The sequence below is a fragment of the Sciurus carolinensis genome, chromosome 8 (assembly GCF_902686445.1).
Source record: "Sciurus carolinensis chromosome 8, mSciCar1.2, whole genome shotgun sequence".
Taxonomy (NCBI): domain Eukaryota; kingdom Metazoa; phylum Chordata; class Mammalia; order Rodentia; family Sciuridae; genus Sciurus; species Sciurus carolinensis.
The window spans coordinates 146,549,741-146,568,498 of record NC_062220.1 but is presented as its reverse complement, the minus strand read 5'-3'; the positions used below and the strand labels follow the sequence as shown (position 1 = coordinate 146,568,498).

Genomic DNA, 18,758 nt, shown 5'->3' with positions numbered 1-18,758 from the left:
CCCCGCCCCAGGGAGCCTGCCCCGCATCTCTTCCTCCTGTCCCCATTGTCCTCAGAAGCTGACCTCCACCCGCCTGCTCTCTGCTTCTAGGTGCAGCCCAAATTCCGTTACCCCTTCTACTATGAGATGTGCTGGTATGTGTTGGAGAGATACGTGTACTGTGTGACCCAGCGCTCCTACCTCACTCAGGAATACCAGAGAGAGTCCATGCTCATTGGTGAGTGACCCCGGGGCCCTCGGCCAGGCCTCACGGCTAGCGCTAAAGTTGTTTCTTCAGTGGGGACTGGAGGCAGTCTGGGATTCAGGGGATTCTTTTGAACCAGAGTGTTGGGTGGAATGCTAGACGTCTCTCAGGGGAAGGCAACCTGTCAGGTTCTTGTCTGGAATACACAGTCCAAGAAAAGGAACCCATGACCCCCAAGGAGTCACCTCCAGCTCATGACTCTGCAGATGTGGGGACTAGCTGGTCACCCGCAGGTCGCTGAGGCAGGACCATCCTTCAGAGCAAAGAATCCTGGTTCTTTTTCTTCCTCTGTGGTCACCAGCTGACACACCCTCCCCCTCCCCCCTCCCCCCTCCTCCTGGAGGTTGGGTTTCTATCTGAATGAGCAGGCCTGTGTGACCCAGGCCACCTTTGTCCCAGCAGGGGTGATGGCAAAGCTAGCTTGGAGGTGCGGGGGAACTTCCGGAGCCGCAGCTGCTGTGCCCTGCACTGCTACTGGTACTTAAAGGGACATCATCCCTGCTGCATGGCTGTCTTTTAATCTTTTAATTTTTTTTGGTACTGGGGATTGAACTCAGGGGCACTTTACCTCCCAGCCCTTTTTATTTTTTTGAGACAAAGGTCTCCCTGAGTTGCTAAGACTGGCCTTGAACCTGCGATCCTCCTGCCTCAGCCTCCCAGATGACTGGATTACAGGTGTGCACCACCGCACCCAGCTTGTCCTTGAGTCTTGGCTCATAGACACCAGCTCTGGAGTAGTGTCCAGTGAGCCCTGACCCACAATGTGTAAGAGGCAGTTCTTCCCATCTGTGTCACGGGGCTGCGTGTGCTGAAGGGTTTTCCTGGATATCAAACGTCCCATCCCAGACATGAGATTGGTCTGTCTCTCTTAGGGTCTTGTGATTTCTCCTGCAGCCTCTGATTTTTAGCGCGTGTGTGTGTGCGTGCGCGCGCGCGCACACACACACACATACACACACACACACACCTGTAACCCTTCTTCCTTCGTTCCCCTGGCTCCCTTCCTTGTCGACTTCCAAGGGTTCCATACTGGGCATGGGATGGCAACGAATGTTTCCGCTGGGGTCATTACGGGGAGGCACTCCTTTGCCACCTGGGACGTCAGCTTTGTCTGTGGGGGCCGTTCATGTCAGGTGATGGCAGCATCAGTGTGTTGGAAAACACCAAAACCTCACAACCTGCTCTTCTGGGGCTCCAAGTTGTGTAGCAGAAATGGGAAATAACCCAGAACAAGCAGGATGGCCCTGCGACTGCAGAGGCTCCGTGTTCCTGTGGGGACCAGAAGCTGGGGAGTGCAAAGACTTCTGATTTGTGACGGTTCGCAAACCTGGAAACAGGGTCCGTTCTCTTGCTTGGATATTTAGGGCAGTAGAACATTTCTGTTAGCAGACACAGAGGAATCTCAAGGCCCGTCGGGGTAATCAGTGCCCACTCCTGGTTTATGTTTTCTTGCTGCTGTTTTGCCCCGGGCCCTTCTGGTCCCTCTGCCAAAGACAGGGAGAGGACTTAGGGAGACGCCTGGCTTATCAGCTGACTCGCATGCTGGAGCTGGCTCGGCGCTGCTTATTTGATCCTCAGCCCTCAGAGAAAGCATCCTTTGCCTCACATTTATTCTCCTCTCCATGGTATTGGGACTGGGGATCAAACCCACAGTGCTTTGCCACTGAGCTACATCCTCAGCTATTTATTTATTCTGAAACAGAGGCTTGCTAAGTTACCAGACTGGCCTGGAACCTGCAGTCCTCCTGCCTCAGCCTCCCAAGCACCTGGGATTGCAGGTGTGGGCCACGGAGCTCAGCTGCCTTTTTTTTTTCTTCTCCCACAGAGCTGGGGATCAAACCTGGGACCGCATATGTGGTAGGCAAGGGCTCTAGCACTGTGCTATACCTTACGTTTCACAACAACTCTATTGGGGTGTGGTTCACATATCATATGATTTGCCCACTTACTGTGCATACAGTGATTTTTAGTGTATCCACAAGTGTATGGACGACTGTCATGACAATCAGTTTCACAACATTTTCATCACCCAAAGAGAAAGCTGTCCTATTTAGCTTTCATCTCTTATCTCTCCTTCTGTACCCCAGCCCTAGGCTACTAATCTACTTTATCTTTTTTGCTTCTTTTCTTTTTGTTTTTGTGGTGTTAGGGATTAAACCCTGGGTCCCCTGCATGCTGGTTAAGCAATCTACCACTGGGCTTCACCCCCAACCCATTTTTAAATTTTTTTACTTTGAGGGCCTTACTGTGTTATGATCCTTGGAACTTGTGATCCTCCTGCCTCAGCCTCTTGAGTTACTGGGATGACAGGCATGTGCCACTGCACCAGGCTCTGATCTACTTTCTGTCTGTAGAGATTTATGCTTTAGGGACTCTGGATTGAACCCACATGGTCTTTTTTATACATTCAGTAAAGTGCCAGGTACATTGAGGGGCGGAGCAACCTCTCTCAACACTAGGTGCTCTCAGCCCAGAGCAGGCAGGAAGCAGAGTTGGGCTGTGAACTATATCCGGCTGACCGCAGTCTTTCTGGAGGTCGGGAGGTGGAGGCCCTCAGGATCTTCAGAGAAAATTCTGCAGTGGGAGGTACAGAAAAAGGAGGTTCCAGAACTTCCACAGAGTTTAGGTAATCATCGTCTCTTATCCCCACAGATGCCCCAAGAAAGGCCAGCGTAGACGGCTTCTCATCTGATTCCTGGTTGGACATGGAGGAGGAGTCCTGTGAGCAGCAGCCCCAGGAGGAGGAGGAGAAGGAGGAGGAGGGGGATGGGGCAGATAAGGTACCCAAGCTGCCAGCCGATGGCCCCGCCTCCCCCACCAGCACCCCCTCAGAGGAGCAGGAGAGCCTCGGCAAGAAGCCCAAAGCACCTGCCATGCAGTTCCTCAAAAGGACCTTGTCTAATGAGTCGGAGGACAGCGTGAAGTCCTCCACGATGCCCGTAGACTACCCCAAGACACCCAGCGGCTCTCCTGCCACCGAGGTCTCCACCAAATGGACCCACCTCACAGAGTTTGAACTGAAGGGCCTGAAAGCCCTCGTGGAGAAACTTGAATCCCTCCCAGAGAACAAGAAGTGTGTCCCCGAGGGCATCGAGGACCCCCAGGCCCTCCTGGAGGGCGTGAAGGTAGGCAGGGGTGTGGCTGGGGAGCAGGGCGGGCTCTTTCCACTGACAGTGGGCAGCCCAGCTCAGGTCAGATGTTCAGAGGTCCACCTGGGCTCAGGGAGGGCCTCTGTCCAGGCAGACTACCTAGGCCGTCTGAGCAGGGGCCACCACTAATTGCTGCAGAGGGAGCTCCTGGTAGCAGCTGACTCTGGTTGGCAGCAGGTTCTTTCTCAGCTCTTGTTGGAATACTGAGGCCTCCCTGGTAGAAGGTGTGACAGTAGTAATGGTTGATTCCCTGTGGTGTGCTTCTGTGTCATGTGCCATGCTGGATATCCCAGCGGTCCTCCTCGTGAGCAGCTAATGTGGGTACCACATGGTGGCCTGAGTTCAGAGGTCTCCATTGTCATCTTCATTTAACTGATGAGAGTGTAGGCTCAGAAGGTTAAGGGACTTTCCTGAAGTCTCAGAGCTGAGATGAGGATGCAGGAGAGAGTATCCCACCACACAGAACTGCCTCCTGTCCTGGCGTGGCTAAGGCTCTGGTGTGAGGCCGTGGAGGCATTTGGGCTTCCTCCCATAATGTCTGATGCCCACAGGAAGCCACCTGCCTGCTGAAGCTGCTAACTGAACTTGCCTCTTCTTCAAGAATTGGTCATTCATTTGTTCTTTCAGGAAACGTTGCGTTGGGCGCCGGGGACCACATCAAGTGGCCTGGCAGGTGCTCCAGTAGAGGGTGCTGGTGTACGAAACCACTAACTCGAACCTTTATTTATTTTTATTTCTTGAAGTGCTGGCGATGGAACCCAGGGCTTCGTGCATGCTAAGCAGGTGCTCTACCAGTGAGCCACATCCCTAGCCTTTGTCCTTCACTTTAAGTAGCAGACATTTTCCCCTAAAGATACTGTGGCGTTAAAAACTTATAATTCAGGGGAAGTTGGCAGGTAAAAGAGCTCCTTACCAAGCAGATCTTTTCTTTTCTTTTTTCTTTTTTCTTTTTTTTTTTTGCGGTACTGGGGATTGAACTCAGGGCCTTGTGTTTGCGAGGCAAGCTCTCTACCAGCTGAGCTATCTCCCCAGCCCTAGCAGATCTTTTTTTAAAAAAAATTAGAGCCTAATGGTTATACATAGTAGTGGATCATCCCGACAAACTCATACACGTATAGAAATTGACTTCCCCTGCTTTTCCTCTCCTCCTCTGCCACACACACACACACACACACACACACACACACACACACAAAGCAGATCTTTACTTGTGAATGGGTCTCTCTCATTGATTCATGACTTTTGGAGGCTGCTAACCTCATTTGAGAATTTTATGAAAATAATGGACTCTCTCCACCCTCCAAAAATTTGTTAAATTTCACATACAACATTAAGAGATCTAGGACTTGTAACCCATTCCTGGAGTGAGATTCCCTGTGCTGCGTGTCACCCATACCCCCCTCCCGCCCTCCTCACCCTGTAGCTCAGTGGCAGAGCTACAGTGGCCCCATTCCTAACTGTACTTTTAAAAAAATTTGTTTGTAGTAGTGGTGATCAAACTTGGGGCCTCCTGTATGCTGAGTGGGCACTCTTCCACTGAACTATATCCCCAGCCCTTTTGAAATTTTATTTTGAGACAGGCTCTTAAGTTGCTGAGGCTGTCCTTGAACTTGAGATCCTCCTATCTCAGCCTTCTGAGACACGGGCATTATAGGCATGTGCCACTGTATGTGGCTCTAACTGTGCTTTCTTTAATGTTAGATTTCCCAAAGGAAACCTTGGGATTCTGTCATGTGGCTACTTTTTTTTCCTTCTGAGATCCTTTAAAGTGAAAACAACGTATTTTCATCAGTTATAAAATAATGAGTAGCATTGAGTTCCTGAACTGTTGCAAATGATTTAAAAAACCGATTCATCTGAAGAAGAAATGGCCCATGCTTTTGAAAACCCCTTTATTTATTTATATTGTTATTTTAAAAATACCTCTTGTGTCTGACCTGCTTGTGTCCTGTTCCTGGTAGCTTAGTGGTCAGATTTCTCTCTAGAGGTGAGACCTGCCGCTCTCACATATACCTCCAGACGCATCTCTGAGGCTGGATCAGGCCTAGACAGACCCCTCAATGGTGTGGAGGAGGCAGGGGGCAGGCAGGGACTTGGACAAAATGCAAGCCCGCCCCGCTCTGCCCCGGGGTTCAGTGACAGCTCGTGACCGTGTATGTGATTTCACCGGGGACTGTGCAGTGCAGGTGTTTCCTTGTGTAAATGCGTTCAAGCCTCCCGGCAACTTTGGTGGTACTTTTATTATCCCCATCTTACAGATGACACAGGAGGGACAAGAGAGGTTAAAAGTGAGTGGTCCTAGGCTGCGCGTGCCGTTCAGTCAGGAAGGGCGAGTGCCAGCCGCTGCTGTATCGTTTTAGTGAATATAAAGAGATGTTCTCACATCTCAAGAGGTCACCCACATTCAGGGAGGATATTTCGAGGTGGCTGCTTGGGCTTCTCTACAGAACAAGCAACAGATTTGGTCCAAGAACATAAGTTGCATATCAGCAGGTCCTTGGGCCAGATTCAGACTCCAGGCATTGCATTTGCCTACAGAGTATGAAACATATTTTGTAAATAATTGCCAACATTAAGGGGCTGGGATTGTGGCTCAGTGGTGGAGTGCTTGCATGGCATGTGTAAGGCACTGGGTTCGATCCTTGGCACCACATACAAATAAATAAAAAATAATAATAATTGCCAACATTAAGAAATTTGGCCAACCAGTCGCCATGGGGCATGCCTGTCATCCCAGCAGCTCAGGACTCTGAGACAGAAGGATCACAAGTTCAAAGCCAACCTCAGCATTTAGCGAGGTCCTGAGCAACTCAGTGAGACCCTGTCTTTAAATAAAATACTAAAAAGAGCTGGGAATGTGACTCAGTGGTTGAGTGCCCCTGAGTTCAATCCCTGGTGCCAAAAAGAAAGAAAGAGACAAACAAAAGAAATATGAGGAGGTCATGTGAGTCTCCTGGTCCACGTTCCTGGTTGGCTGTGATCATGGGGAGAGGGTAGCAGCTGGCCCCATGTGTCCCAGTCCCCACCACTCCCTTCTGCCTCCCTGAGTGACACTTGCCATTTACCATTAGTTTTGCAAAGTCTCTTTTTCACATACCCTAGCGGCTTAGCTCATTTATTGAACTTAGCGGTCTTTAGAGAGATTTATGTTCCTGAGCATTGTCTGAGCGGCTCTTTCCAGGTTGAAGAGCTTCTCAACTGGGTGGACAGCCCTCCTTTGGGCCCCAGGAAAACAGAAGCTCTGCTAATGTCAACATGCCGTGTGGCTGGGTGCCTGTGTGGGGCAAGTGGGTCTAGGCATCTTCAGGAGCAGAGTTCCTGGGTCTCAGCCTCCCACTATCCAGAAACCCTGACAAGGTTCTGAGCCTGGGACTCACCTTGGGGAGTGTTGTCACCAAGAGTGGGCAGCCCCTTCTTTCCAGCTGTGTGCCCTGGCCCCTTTTGTTCCCTCTTAGCTGCTGGGGATTCTCGGGCCTCCACTGAGGGGGAAAAAAAAAAAAAAACCAGCTCAGGAATGTGGGTTGGAGGCCGATTCACTGCCAATGCCACTTCCCCCGCTCCTGGCCACAGGTGGTTCCCCCAGAGTGACCGGCTTCCATCTTTGGCTTGTGTCCAGAGAATAGTGCTTGTCCTCTGCCTTCCTCTGGAATCTCAGAGGTGCTGCTCATGGTGGCTCATGGTAACCAGAGCCCTCAGGATTGGAGGGGCTCTTTCTGACCCCAGCTCAGTTCCTCTGTAGCTAGTTTGGGCTTTACCCAAAGCCCATTTTTTGTTTCATTTTTGATTTTTTTTTTTTTTTCCCTATCATAGGAAAATAGAGCTAACACAGGCTTTACCATTTGAAGTGTCCAGCTGGGCGGTGTTAAGTATGCAATGTACTGCAGTCGTCACCTCTGTCTAGTTCCAGAATCTTTCACCACCTCAGACAGAATCCCATGCCCCCTGGAGATCAATTCCCCCTGCCAGCCTCAACCCTCTTTCTGTCTGTGGGTTTACCTGTTTGGGATATTTTATTGTGACTCCATTTTGAATTCTGACATTTGCTTCTAAATATTATTTTTGTGACCTGGTGCAATGGCGCACACCTATAACCCCAGTGGCTGGGGAGGCTGAGGCAGGAGGATTTCGAGTTCAAAGCCAGCCTCAGCAACTTAGCAAGGCGCTAAGCAACTCAGCGAGATCCTGTCTCTAAATAAAATATTTTTAAAAATGAGCTGGAATGTGGCTCAGTGGTTAAGCATCCCTGGGTTCAATCCATAGTACCAAAGTAATAATAATAATAATAATAATAATTAGTTTGTACTGCTCTGTGATTTCTTTTTCTCCCTGAAAACTCTCTCTTCTGTGTTCATACCTATAAATCTATCTTACTCTGTTTTTGTGGAACTTTTGTGAAAGTTGAGTTTGTCCCTTCAAACTGTGGGCGGACAGTACCTTGGTGACTTGCCTAGATTGGTGTTTGTTTAGATTCAAGCTGAAGTAACCATCTTATTTAATTTGGTTTTATGAAAGGAAAGGAGATTCCAGCATTTTTGTAAACGTCTTAAGAAAGCCATTCTCGTTCCTCTCTTTGTGGAAATCTCCCGGAAGTTGGCACTGGGCGCCTTTAGTGACTCCCTTCTTTAAAGACACTGCTCTGACAGAGGTGTCAGGACATTGACCGGTACAAAGTAGGAAGAGCAGGAAATCAGGAGTCGCATTTGGTTTCTTTCTTTCTTTCTGTTCTGTTTTGGTGCTGGGGATTGGACCCAGGGGTGCTGTACCACTGAGCTACATCCCCAGCCCTTTTTATTTTTTGAGACAGATTCTCACTAAATTGCCAAGGCTGGCCTTCAACTTGTGATCCTCCTGCCTCTGCCTCCCAAGTCTACTTGCCTTGTGGCCAGGGTCATGCTCCCTCCAGAGGTTCTTGGGGGTCCCTTCCTTGTCTTCTCTAGCTCTTGGTGGCCGCAGGCCATCCCTGGCCATCCTCCGTGGCTTATAGCTGCATCACTTCTATCTCCTCTTGGGGCCGGGTGACTGTAGAGGCTGCCTTCTCTGTGCGCTGTCAATGGCTGACACCAGTCATTGGATTGAGGCCCAGACTAATCCATTATGACCTCATTTCAACTTGATTCACTCTACACAGACCCTGCACTTGGATTCCGAGGCCCTGGGTGCACAGGATGTTGGAGGTTCACACTCTTAAGCCTAGACATCATCTTTTCCTACTTGGCTTGACCACCATTGATCTGTGGGCGTCGTCTTGTGAACTGTCCCTCCAAGAAGCATCTCTGTTTTCAACTAGAACTCGGGGAGAAAGCTGTGGCTCCTGATGGCAGCGAAGGAGGGCATGGAGCTCTTCAAGGACGGGTCTAGTCTTCACATCGATTCTGAATAACTTAAAAATAACTGGACATGGGCTGGGTTTGTGGCTCAGTGGTAGATCGTTTGTCTGGCGCGTGTGAGGCACTGGGTTCCATCCTCAGCTCCACATAAAGTTAAATAAAATAAAGGTTAAAAAAAAGTTCAAAGAAATAATCTGTACCTTAAAAAAAAAAAAATTAACTGGACAGATGGCAAGGTTTGTGAAGGACGCAGGCCTGAGGGGCCAGAGACCACCAGGGCTTGGAGGTGGGAGGGACGTTGTCAGATACCTCTTTGCAAGGCGATTGGGCATCCGCTTCCATGAGTGCAGCAGGCCTGATCATTGAGATAATGCCATGCTACATTCTCCTTCTAAGATGACACACTCCTCCGGCTGCCATAGTGTCTGCTTGGGGTGGAAATGTCCACTCACTGTGGACAACCACCCTTCTTTCTTTTTTTTCCATTGGTGCTAGGAATTGAACCCAGGGGCGCTTTACCACTGAGCCATATCCCTAGCCCTTTTAAATTTTTTTTATTTTGAGATAGGGTCTTGCTAAGTTGCTGAGGCTGTCCTCAAGCTTACAATCCTCCTGCCTCAGCCTCCTGAGTGGCTGGAATTATAGACGTGAGCCACTGCACCTAGCACATCCACCTTTCTTATTGCATGGAATTTTAGGGTTGTATAGACTTAGGGGGCCACAGGAAATTATGGAGCTACATGGAATTATGGGGCTGAAGAGATAGGAGCCGCTGTTTTCAAGTATTGTTGTTGTTGTTGTTTTTTTTTAATATTTTTTTGTTGTAGATGGATACAATACCTTTAATTGAAGTATTTATTTGTGTGTGGTGCTGAGGATGGAACCCAGTGCCTCACACATGCTAGGCAAGCACTCCACCACTGGGCCACAACCCCAGCTCCAAATGTTCTTTTTCTTAACACCAAAACAGAGATTGGTTGTATTGTTCTTACATCAAACTCCAAACATAATATGAAAATAATCCTAAATTAAGAGCACATTATTGGGCTGAGGATGTAGCTCAGTGGTAGAACGCTCGCCTGGCATGTGTGAGGTGCGGGTTTTGATCCCCAGCAAAAGAGTCCATTAGTCAAACAGGTATCATCTTTTAAGCCCAAAAGTTCTGGAGGGAGCAGAATTCCCTGTGCCGCCCATCACGTGGCTGAGTGCCCTGGAGAACACCCGGGAATCCTTGCGTCGTGGACAGGTGTAAAGCCGTCACACCGGGCCAAATGCTCAGTAAACTAGCACTGGTGTTGTTTGCATCAGTCTTTCACCACGGAATGAAAAACAGCCTGGCTTAGAATCACACGGAAGAGCCTGTGACAAACTCAAGACCATAGAGGCCAAGTGTGCTTAGCTTTTCTATTGGGGCCACGGAGTCCCGATTCTGGAACACATCTGCTCATTTAAGCTGCCCCCCTCAGGTCCCGCTGATTTGCAGAACAGTGAGGTGCAGAGCCCAGACATCATGTTCGGATTCTATATTTTCTATTTTCTTGCCCTGCTTGGGGACTGAACCCAGGGCACAGGCTCTCCACTGAGCTGCAGCCCCAGCCCCCTGCTGCCTATCCACTTCCAAGAAACCAGAAGGCAGGGAGCCAGTGGCGGGGGACTGGCTCCCAGTTTGATTACAGAACAAGCCATAAAATCTCAGAACAAAGAAGAGAGGGACTCAGGGCTCAGATCCCGACACCTGGGCCTGCTCCATACCTGATGACTAGGTAGCCGTTGCGTTTAGGGCCTGCCTTCCATTCAGAGACGCTTTCCCAGTAAGCTTGCATTCCTGGGTACCTGGGATGAGTACTTGACCATGTCTTTTCAGGGGGACACAGTTTAACCCACTACAGATGGGCTTTTGGGGGCAGGCACAGGATGGTTAGGCTGGAACAGAGAGAGGGGTCCAGATAGCCAAGGCCCATTGATATCTGGCACTGGCCCTTGCTGGCAGCAGTGGGGGGCCCTGAGGCGGCTGGGTTCCTCAGAGCAGCCAACCGAGCCTGCTGCTCTCTCTTACCAGCCGGGGTTGGTGCTGCTTTCCTGCGGCCTGTCTCTGCCTTGTTATCACAGTGGTGGTATTTTTAGTCACTGCATAGATGGAGTTTCTAATTATTAACACCCCACCCTGGGGAGCAGTGGGGCCCGAATCCATTTTTAACTAATTAAGCTCTTTGAGAGAAGTTGGCATAAGGGGGAGCCAAGGCCCAGCCACCCACGGTCTGTGGTTCTCTTCCACAGGTCAAATTCAGGGCAGTTTCTAGCAGAGAGGTCCTCTCTTTTCGAAAACCTGCCCTGGGCTCTTCCCAGCCCAAGGCTTGAAGGCTTAGGGGGCTGAGCTGCAGGCGCCCAGGCTGCAAATATCTGTGCTTCCAAGAGCCCCAGGGAATGTATAAATTCAGGCAGAGCGTCTGGAAGATTCCTTCCAGAACCATCTACTTCTCAGAGACAAAATCTCCTATTAGGATACCCCCCCACACACACCACCCCGTCACCTACAAAAGAAAATACTTCCCTGAGGGAAGAACCGAGGGCGCCACCTGGTGGCCATAGAGGGCCACACCTGGAGAGGAAGGTCTCCCTGAAGTACTTAGGGAGATCCCGGCTCCAGGGCCCTTGGGGGAAGTTAAAGAATAAATAAATAAATGTATTAAAAATAATTTAAATTATTATTATTATTTTTGGTGGTACTGGGGATTGAACCCAGGGCTTTGTGTATGCTAGGCAGGCACTCTGCCAACAGAGCTACATCCCCAGCCCCCTTAAATTATTATTGATAATTCATTAGTTATTATTCACACTTAATCCAATTATAACTTTTTGTAACCAGACTTCCCTCTATCTTGCACTTGTGAGTTACTGACTCCAGCTCTGATACTGAAATCACAAGAAATCTTGAGACAACTCAGAGGGAAACTCAAAGAATACAAGACAAGTTGGCATTGTTCTCATACGTTTGACTTACTTTGGTTGATTTTTTTTTTTTCTTCTTTTAATTTCATCAGGCTTCCCAGTAGCTCAGTGGTAGAGCACTGGCCTAGCATGTGTGAGGCACTGGGTTCTGTCCTCAGCACCACATGAAAATGAGTAAATAAAATAAAGGTATTGTGTCCATCTACTAAAATAAAAATATTTTTAAAGAATTTCAACATTTTAAAATACAGAGATTTCAAGTAAAACTCTAGATCTTTGATTTTTTTGGGAAAATCAGCAATCTGGTGTACTTTCCTTTCCATGGGAAGTGAGTGGGTTATAGTTGAGTAGCCTATGACCTTGTTTTTTTAAAAAAAAATTCTTTGTAGTTTTAGATGGACAGAATGCTTTTAGTTTATTTATTTTCATGTGGTGCTGAGGATCGAACCCAGCACCTCACATGTGCTAGGCAAGCGCTCTACCACTGAGCTATACAGACCCAGCCCAGCCTGTGACTTCTTTAAATGGGGCATGTTTGCCACAAGCCTCACCATTCCCTTTTGCCTTAGTCCATTTACATCTTTAACTTTACCGCATGAATCCTGGAGGCCTTTGAGGTTGATATCCTGTCTCCCCGCTAGAGTCCAGGATAGGGCTAAGGGGGCACAAAGCCCAGTGGAAGTGTTGGCCCTCTCCCAGCCACAAGTGGCCCATACATAAGGGAGAGTTAAGGCTTTGACCCAAAGTGGGGCATCTTACTAGTAAGCCTTTTCTTCATGATTTTATAGGGAAGGGGGTGCTATGGATTGAACGTAGGTCCTCCTGCGTGTGAGGCAAGCCCTCTACCACTGAGCCACATCCCCATCCCTTTTTACAACTTTCAAGATGGAGTCTCTTAAGTTACCCAAGCTGGCCTTTGCAATCCTCCTGACTTGGCCTCCTGAGTATTAATGATTTTGTTGTTGTTGTTGATCAACCTCAGGTTCTACCACCTCCTAACTGCGTGACCTTGGGCAAATTCCCTCTCTTGAATTTGGAAAGTGGGTCCGATCCATCCTGCCTCACAGGTAGGATGACATCATTATGCAGAGCAGGGACTTAAATGCGCCTAAGAATGGCAGTGAAATTACAGGTAGCTTCATAGTTGATGTCAGTGTTCTACCCCTGGTGGACTATAGGAAACGGAAGTTGCAGAACTTGACCCCAGGTCTTCAGAGTCTAGAACTGTACCAGTTTGACTAGTGAAGTGTCAGATCCCTACCCTGTGCTTTCTAGAACCTGAGTCCCTGGTTTAGAACCCTCACTGCCCTCACCACTTTGTAAAAATCGTATAAGACACCGTATTATTAAATTGTCCATCCCAACCACGTTCAGGTGGCAGTTCAGGGTCCTTAAGTTCGTGTCCTTTGTTGAACAACTGTCACCACTGTCCTTCTCCAGAACTTGTTCTCTCTGTCTTGAGTGAGCACCCGTACATGAACCCAAAACTTGTTTCATCTTACGGACCTGAAACTGTTCGCACCAAACCCCTTATTCTGTGCACACGCCGCCCCCCACGCGGCCCTGCCAACACCATTCTGTACCTTCGCCTGTTCTGGGTCCTGAATGCAAGTAGGATCGGACAGCGTTGCTCCTTTTTTTGTCTGTCCTCATGGTTCACCCAGGTTGTAGCTTGGATCAGCATATTCTTTTTTTAGGCTGACTAATACTCTGTCGTGTGGATAGACCACAGTTCACGGATCTGCTTGTCCACCAGCCGACGCTCCTCCTTTTGGCTTTAGGAGTAGCGGGGCTCTGAACATGGGCTTCTCCCCCACTCCTTTCTTTTTTTTTTTTTTTAATGTAGGCTAGCATAGACACTGTGTGTGTGTGTGTGTGTGTGTGTGTGGTACTGGGGATGAGCCCAGGCCCTCCTGCATGCGAGGCAAACCCCCAGCACTGAGCCCCACCCTCAAGGCGTTGGGTTTGGCTCCATCAGGATTAAGCCTTGTTCCACGTCTTACCAGCTGCGTCGTCATGGACAGCTGTCTCCGTCTGCCTAAACTGCAGTTTCCTCATCTGTGACACGGAAGTGGTCAGTGTCGAACGAGAGTGACAGGAGACTGTTACTAGGGTTGTCGGGACAGAGCACACACTCAGAGCTTCTAACTCGGGAAGTCACTCGGCAGAAGGCGCAGCCCTGCGCTCCCCCCTCTGGCCAGTCCAGCTCACCCTGAGTGGTGGGTCACGGTGGAGATGGGACTGGGGATCGGCAAGTAGAAAGAAGTACATTGCAGGACACTCAAAACCGATCATTAGGCCGGGATGTAGCTCCGTGGTCGAGCATGCACAAACACAAAATAATTGAAAAATCAAGCCAATTAAAAGTGAATCTGCTTTTTATCTTCACAGGCTGCCAGTTTTAAATATCAGTGATGAAATACTTCTGTCCCCAGTGGGTCATTCCCACTCCCAAACGTTTTGGTAGGCTTTTCCTTCCCACGGTGGAAGGATCATACCTGAGCTGGGCCATGTCTAGTCTTGATTCCTCAGTGAGGTACCGGGGGCCTCCTGTATCTGCATGTTCTGCATGTATGGATTCAGCCTAGCTTGCATTGAAAATAGGGGGGGGAGGAGAGAATAAAAAATAAAACCCGACTGGGTTGAACGGCAGAGCGCTTGCCTGGTACCTGTAAGGCACTGGGTTCGAACCTCAGCACCACATAAAAATAAATAAATAAAATACAAATAAAAGGTATTGTGTTTGTCTACAAATAAAAACTATTTTAAAAATAAAATAAATGGTATTTTAAAAACTAATTTAAAAAATAAAATATAATAGTAAAAACTAGCACAAACAAAAAGTACTGTGTAACAGTTATTTACCTAGCATTTGCATTGTATTAGGTATTAAAATATTCTAGAGGTAGGGAGGGTTGATCTGGGCATGGTGGTGCATGCCTGTAATCCCAGTGACTAGGGGGATTGAGGCAGGAGGATCGCAAATTTGACGCCAGCCGGACAACATAGCAAAACCCTATCTTAAAATATAAATTTTTTTTATAAAGGGCTGGGTATGTAACTCAGTGGTAAAGTGCCCCTGAGTTCATTCCCTAGTACCAAAAAATCAACACACAAAGTATGGGGGATACGTATAGTTATATGCAAATACTACACTTTTTATAAGGGAGTTGAACCTTCATGGATTCTGGTATCCAGGGGGCTTCTTGGAACCAGTCCCCATGGATACCAAGGAGCAACTGCATGTGGTATGGGAATTGAACCCAGGGGCGCTTAGCCTCTAAGCCACATCCTCAGCCCATTTTATGTTTTAATTTGATACAGGGTCTCGCTAAGTTGTTGCTGGTCTTGCTCAGTTGCCCGGGCTGACTGACCTCTGTCCCAGGATTCCAGTTGGGATACCTTCTTGAATTGAGTGTCCTTAGGCTTTCCGCGACTGCGACAGTTTCTCAGCCTTTCCTTGTTTTTGAGAACCTTGACTGTTTTGAGGAATACCGGTCAGGTTTTTCTTTGGGATTTGTGGCTTGCTTTCTCTTAAATTTCGCTTCCTGGGCTGGGCCTTGGGTACATGCCAGCGAATCGAGCATTCACATGCCATTGTTGTTGACCAAAGGGCTTCAAGAAAGCTGTGTGTGCCGGGGCTGGGATTTGAACCTAGGCAGCGAGACCTAGAGCCAACACCCTCCGCCACTGTGCTGTCACTACCTCCTGTGGGGAGTTGTTCATGCTGGTCTGAGATATTATTAGGCACATCTTGACAAATGAGGCAGCCAAATGACAATCGAGAAAATAGGACAGTAAATAGAGTAAATTAGAAATGAATTGGAGTCATTTCTGGGGAAGTGGATTAGAGAAAGTGAGTTAAAATGATCTTTGTCTACATTTATCTTGGGTTCCTCTGTTGTTCCTGTCAAGTGCTCATGTGTGATTTACTCTGTTTTTTTTTTTTTTGCGGTGCTGGGGATTTGAACCCAGGGCCTTGTGCTTGCAAGGCAAACACTCTACCAACTGAGCCATATCCCCAGCCCTACTCTGTCTTAAATGTCCTGGTAATAATGCTTTTGTACAGTCCAGCATTCATGGTGTGTAATGACAGGCCTGTGTCTACACACCTTTTTCTGGTGTACTGTGAATGCGGCCCTTCCTTGCCTGGGGCGGCATCCCAGTCTTTTGAACCTTTCCTTGAGTCATGGTCATCTTAGCTGCAAGTTAGGGACAACCCAGTAGAATGGCATCCTACTCCTGAAAGAGGTTCTAAAGTAGGCTGCACACAAGGCCAAAATCTGGTCGAATGGGTTACCTGTGCGGAACCTTCAAATCGATCACAAAGGAATGCACACAGTGCACCACATGAGAGACCCCTCCTAGTGTGTCCAGAGCAGCCACTTCTCTGCCAGCATTTGTCTGGGGAATTCCATCCTCACAGTCTTTTTTTTTTTTTTTGGTACCAGAGGTTGAACCCAGGGGTGCTTAACCGTTGAGCCACATTTCTAGACCTTTTAAATTTTTTATTTTAAGATAGTCTTGGGCTGGGGATATAGCTCAGTTGGTAGAGTGCTTGCCTTGCATCACAAGGCCCTGGGTTCAATCCCTAGCACCACAAAAAAAAAAAAAAAAAAAAAAAAAAGATAGTCTTGCTAAGTTGCTGAGGCTGACGTTGAACTCATGATCCTCCTGCCACAGCCTCCCAAGCCACTGGGATTACAGGCGTGCACCACTGTGCCCAGAGGATATTGTGTGGGACCCTGGTGACTTGGTTTTTATTGCATAGTGGGTGGTGGTGGGTAGGCACTGATTTTTGTTGTTGTTGTTGAGAGTTTTCAGCCTTCTACTGGGTTAGGTTCAGCCTTCATCTCCTTTCAGAGACCTCCCCTCACCCTGGGCTAATATGGCTCCTTTGTTTGGCCACAGAATGTCCTGAAGGAACATGCAGATGACGACCCCAATCTGGCCATCACTGGTGTCCCTGTGGTCAGTTGGCCAAAGAAGACTCCAAAGGTAAGATGCAGACTGTGCACATCAGGGAGACCATTTCCCACTGCCTTTTACACCTTCTGTGAATGTCGACATCTGTCCAGGGGCCTCTTGGGAGAGTGCACCCCAGTTAACCATGAATGATTTCAGTGATATGTTTGTTCATCTCAAGTTTTTCTTTTTTGAAAGGGTTCATTTTTACTGTGAAAGCTGCGAGCAGTGCCCCCTGGTGGTCACCTTGATAATTGCGGGGAAGCAATGTCTACTTGGTCATTAAGTGGATTTTAATCCTCTCTTTCACTCTCTCCTTTACGTGTTTCTTTCCATCATCCCTTTTCCTCCAGCTGGTCCATGGACTGTTTTCCCTTATTTTGAATATAACTTCTTTCTTTTCATTTAACTGATCAATGCACAACATAAAAATATCTAGTCAAACAGAAAAGGATGAAGAGACTAGGAAGAATAATGACATTTACATCACTGACTTATTAAGAGCAAGTTGCTGCTGTCTGAATCTCTGCATCCCTTGTGTTTTGTGGACTCCAGCAGTTCTGGGGTTGTAGACCATAGTGACTTTGATTTTATAGAAAAGGGAACTAAGACTTAAAAAGGTAAAGTCACTTATTGGGACTAGTCAAGTGCTTGATGGTAGGTGGGCGTCCACCTCAGAATCCACCAGGCAGAGAAAACAGTGATGTATTGCTGAGCAGTCTTCCACAGGCCACACTGGGTGGCATGTGAATAGATGGTTCCAGCTACCATCCATCCGTCTGCAACTCGGCTTCGCCCTTTTCTTGGGCAAGTTACGTAAACTTCCTGAACCTGACTTTCCTCATGTGTAAGAGGAGGTTTGGGCTTAAATTTGTAATCCTAGCTACTTGGGAGGCTGCAACAGGAGGATAGCAAATTTGAGGTCAAGCTGGCAATTGAGTGAAGACCTTATCTCAAATAGAATAAGAATTAGAACAGGTTGGGGGTGTAGCTCAGTAGTAGAGTGCCCGAGGTGATTTCAATCCCCAGTACCAACAAAAATAAATCAATAAATAAGTGTGAATTTTAGATAAACAAAATAATTTTTTTTTTTGTATAAGTATATCCCAAATGTAGCATGGGCTATGCTTGTGTTCAAAAGAATTCCTCATTTACGTGGAATGTCATGAAGTACACACTGTATTTCTAGTTGCAACCATAGTTGAAAAGGCAATATTTCTGATATATTGGTTCAACCAAATATGATTAATTTCTTCTGGTTCTTTTTATTTTTCTAAAATGTGGCTAAAAAACAATTCAAAAGCACCTGCGTGGCTCACCTTATATCTCTTTTGGAGAGTGCTATTCTAGATGATTCACTTTTTTTTGAAGGTCTCCTTAGAGGATATGTTCTGGGTGTGGAAGTGGCTGGAAAGGAGCCTATTACTTGCGGGTATGAGTTCTCTCCGAAGCCCAGTGGGACCTCAGGTGGAGGTGGGCGTGGAAAGGGCTTCCCCTCTGTGTCTTCTGCCTTTTGCTCCTGCCGGTTTGTGGGGTGCAGGGGGTTACAAAGCTAGCTTCCCCTCCATTTGCAATAGCACCCGGCCGTTGATCAGGCCACAAAGGCCTGCAGACAGCATCCTGAAACCAGCTGGCCGGGCCACGGGTGCGGTGCAGCTAAAGAGGAAAGCAAGGCTCTGCCTGCCCCCGCGGCTGTCAGGTGTTCTGGAGGGGCATTCGGGCCTGTGGAACGCAGGATTTTGAAAGGACAAACCCGCCTTCGTCCACTATCATCTGACAATTAATAGAGGGGCCCAGTGGACCTCTGAGAGCTGACACCCTAGCCCACCTGCCAAGGGCTTTATAAGCATTAAAACAAACAGACAAACAAACCTTTGTTCCCTTTTCTCCAAAAGCTTAGAATCGGAAGATGACTTCTGGTAATGCAGACCTTATCCAGGATTCTGGGGTTCTGGCCGTGGCTGTGTGCGCCTGGGCCTGGCTGGAGTGGTCAAGCTGCAGGGAGGACCCAGGAGCGGGAGCTCTTGGCCTGGTGGGAGAGAAGCGGGCAGGAGGAGGGAGGGCTGCGGGTGTCCAGCAGCCCTTTTTATTTAGCTTACTAAAACAGGGGATTCACCTGTTTTC

At 48.2% G+C, this 18,758-nt stretch overlaps 1 protein-coding gene across 11 annotated transcripts in view; it reads left to right on the top strand.

Moving 5' to 3' along the window:
* Window positions 1-18,758, top strand: part of Kdm2b (lysine demethylase 2B) — a 115,566-nt gene that overhangs the window by 53,035 nt on the left and 43,773 nt on the right. For all 11 annotated transcript variants that reach the window (XM_047561163.1, XM_047561165.1, XM_047561167.1 and 8 more), the window contains 3 exons: window positions 91-217; window positions 2,897-3,369; window positions 16,581-16,667. In XM_047561163.1, the coding sequence (XP_047417119.1) occupies window positions 91-217; window positions 2,897-3,369; window positions 16,581-16,667 (687 nt within the window). The remainder of the gene's footprint in view (window positions 1-90; window positions 218-2,896; window positions 3,370-16,580; window positions 16,668-18,758) is intronic.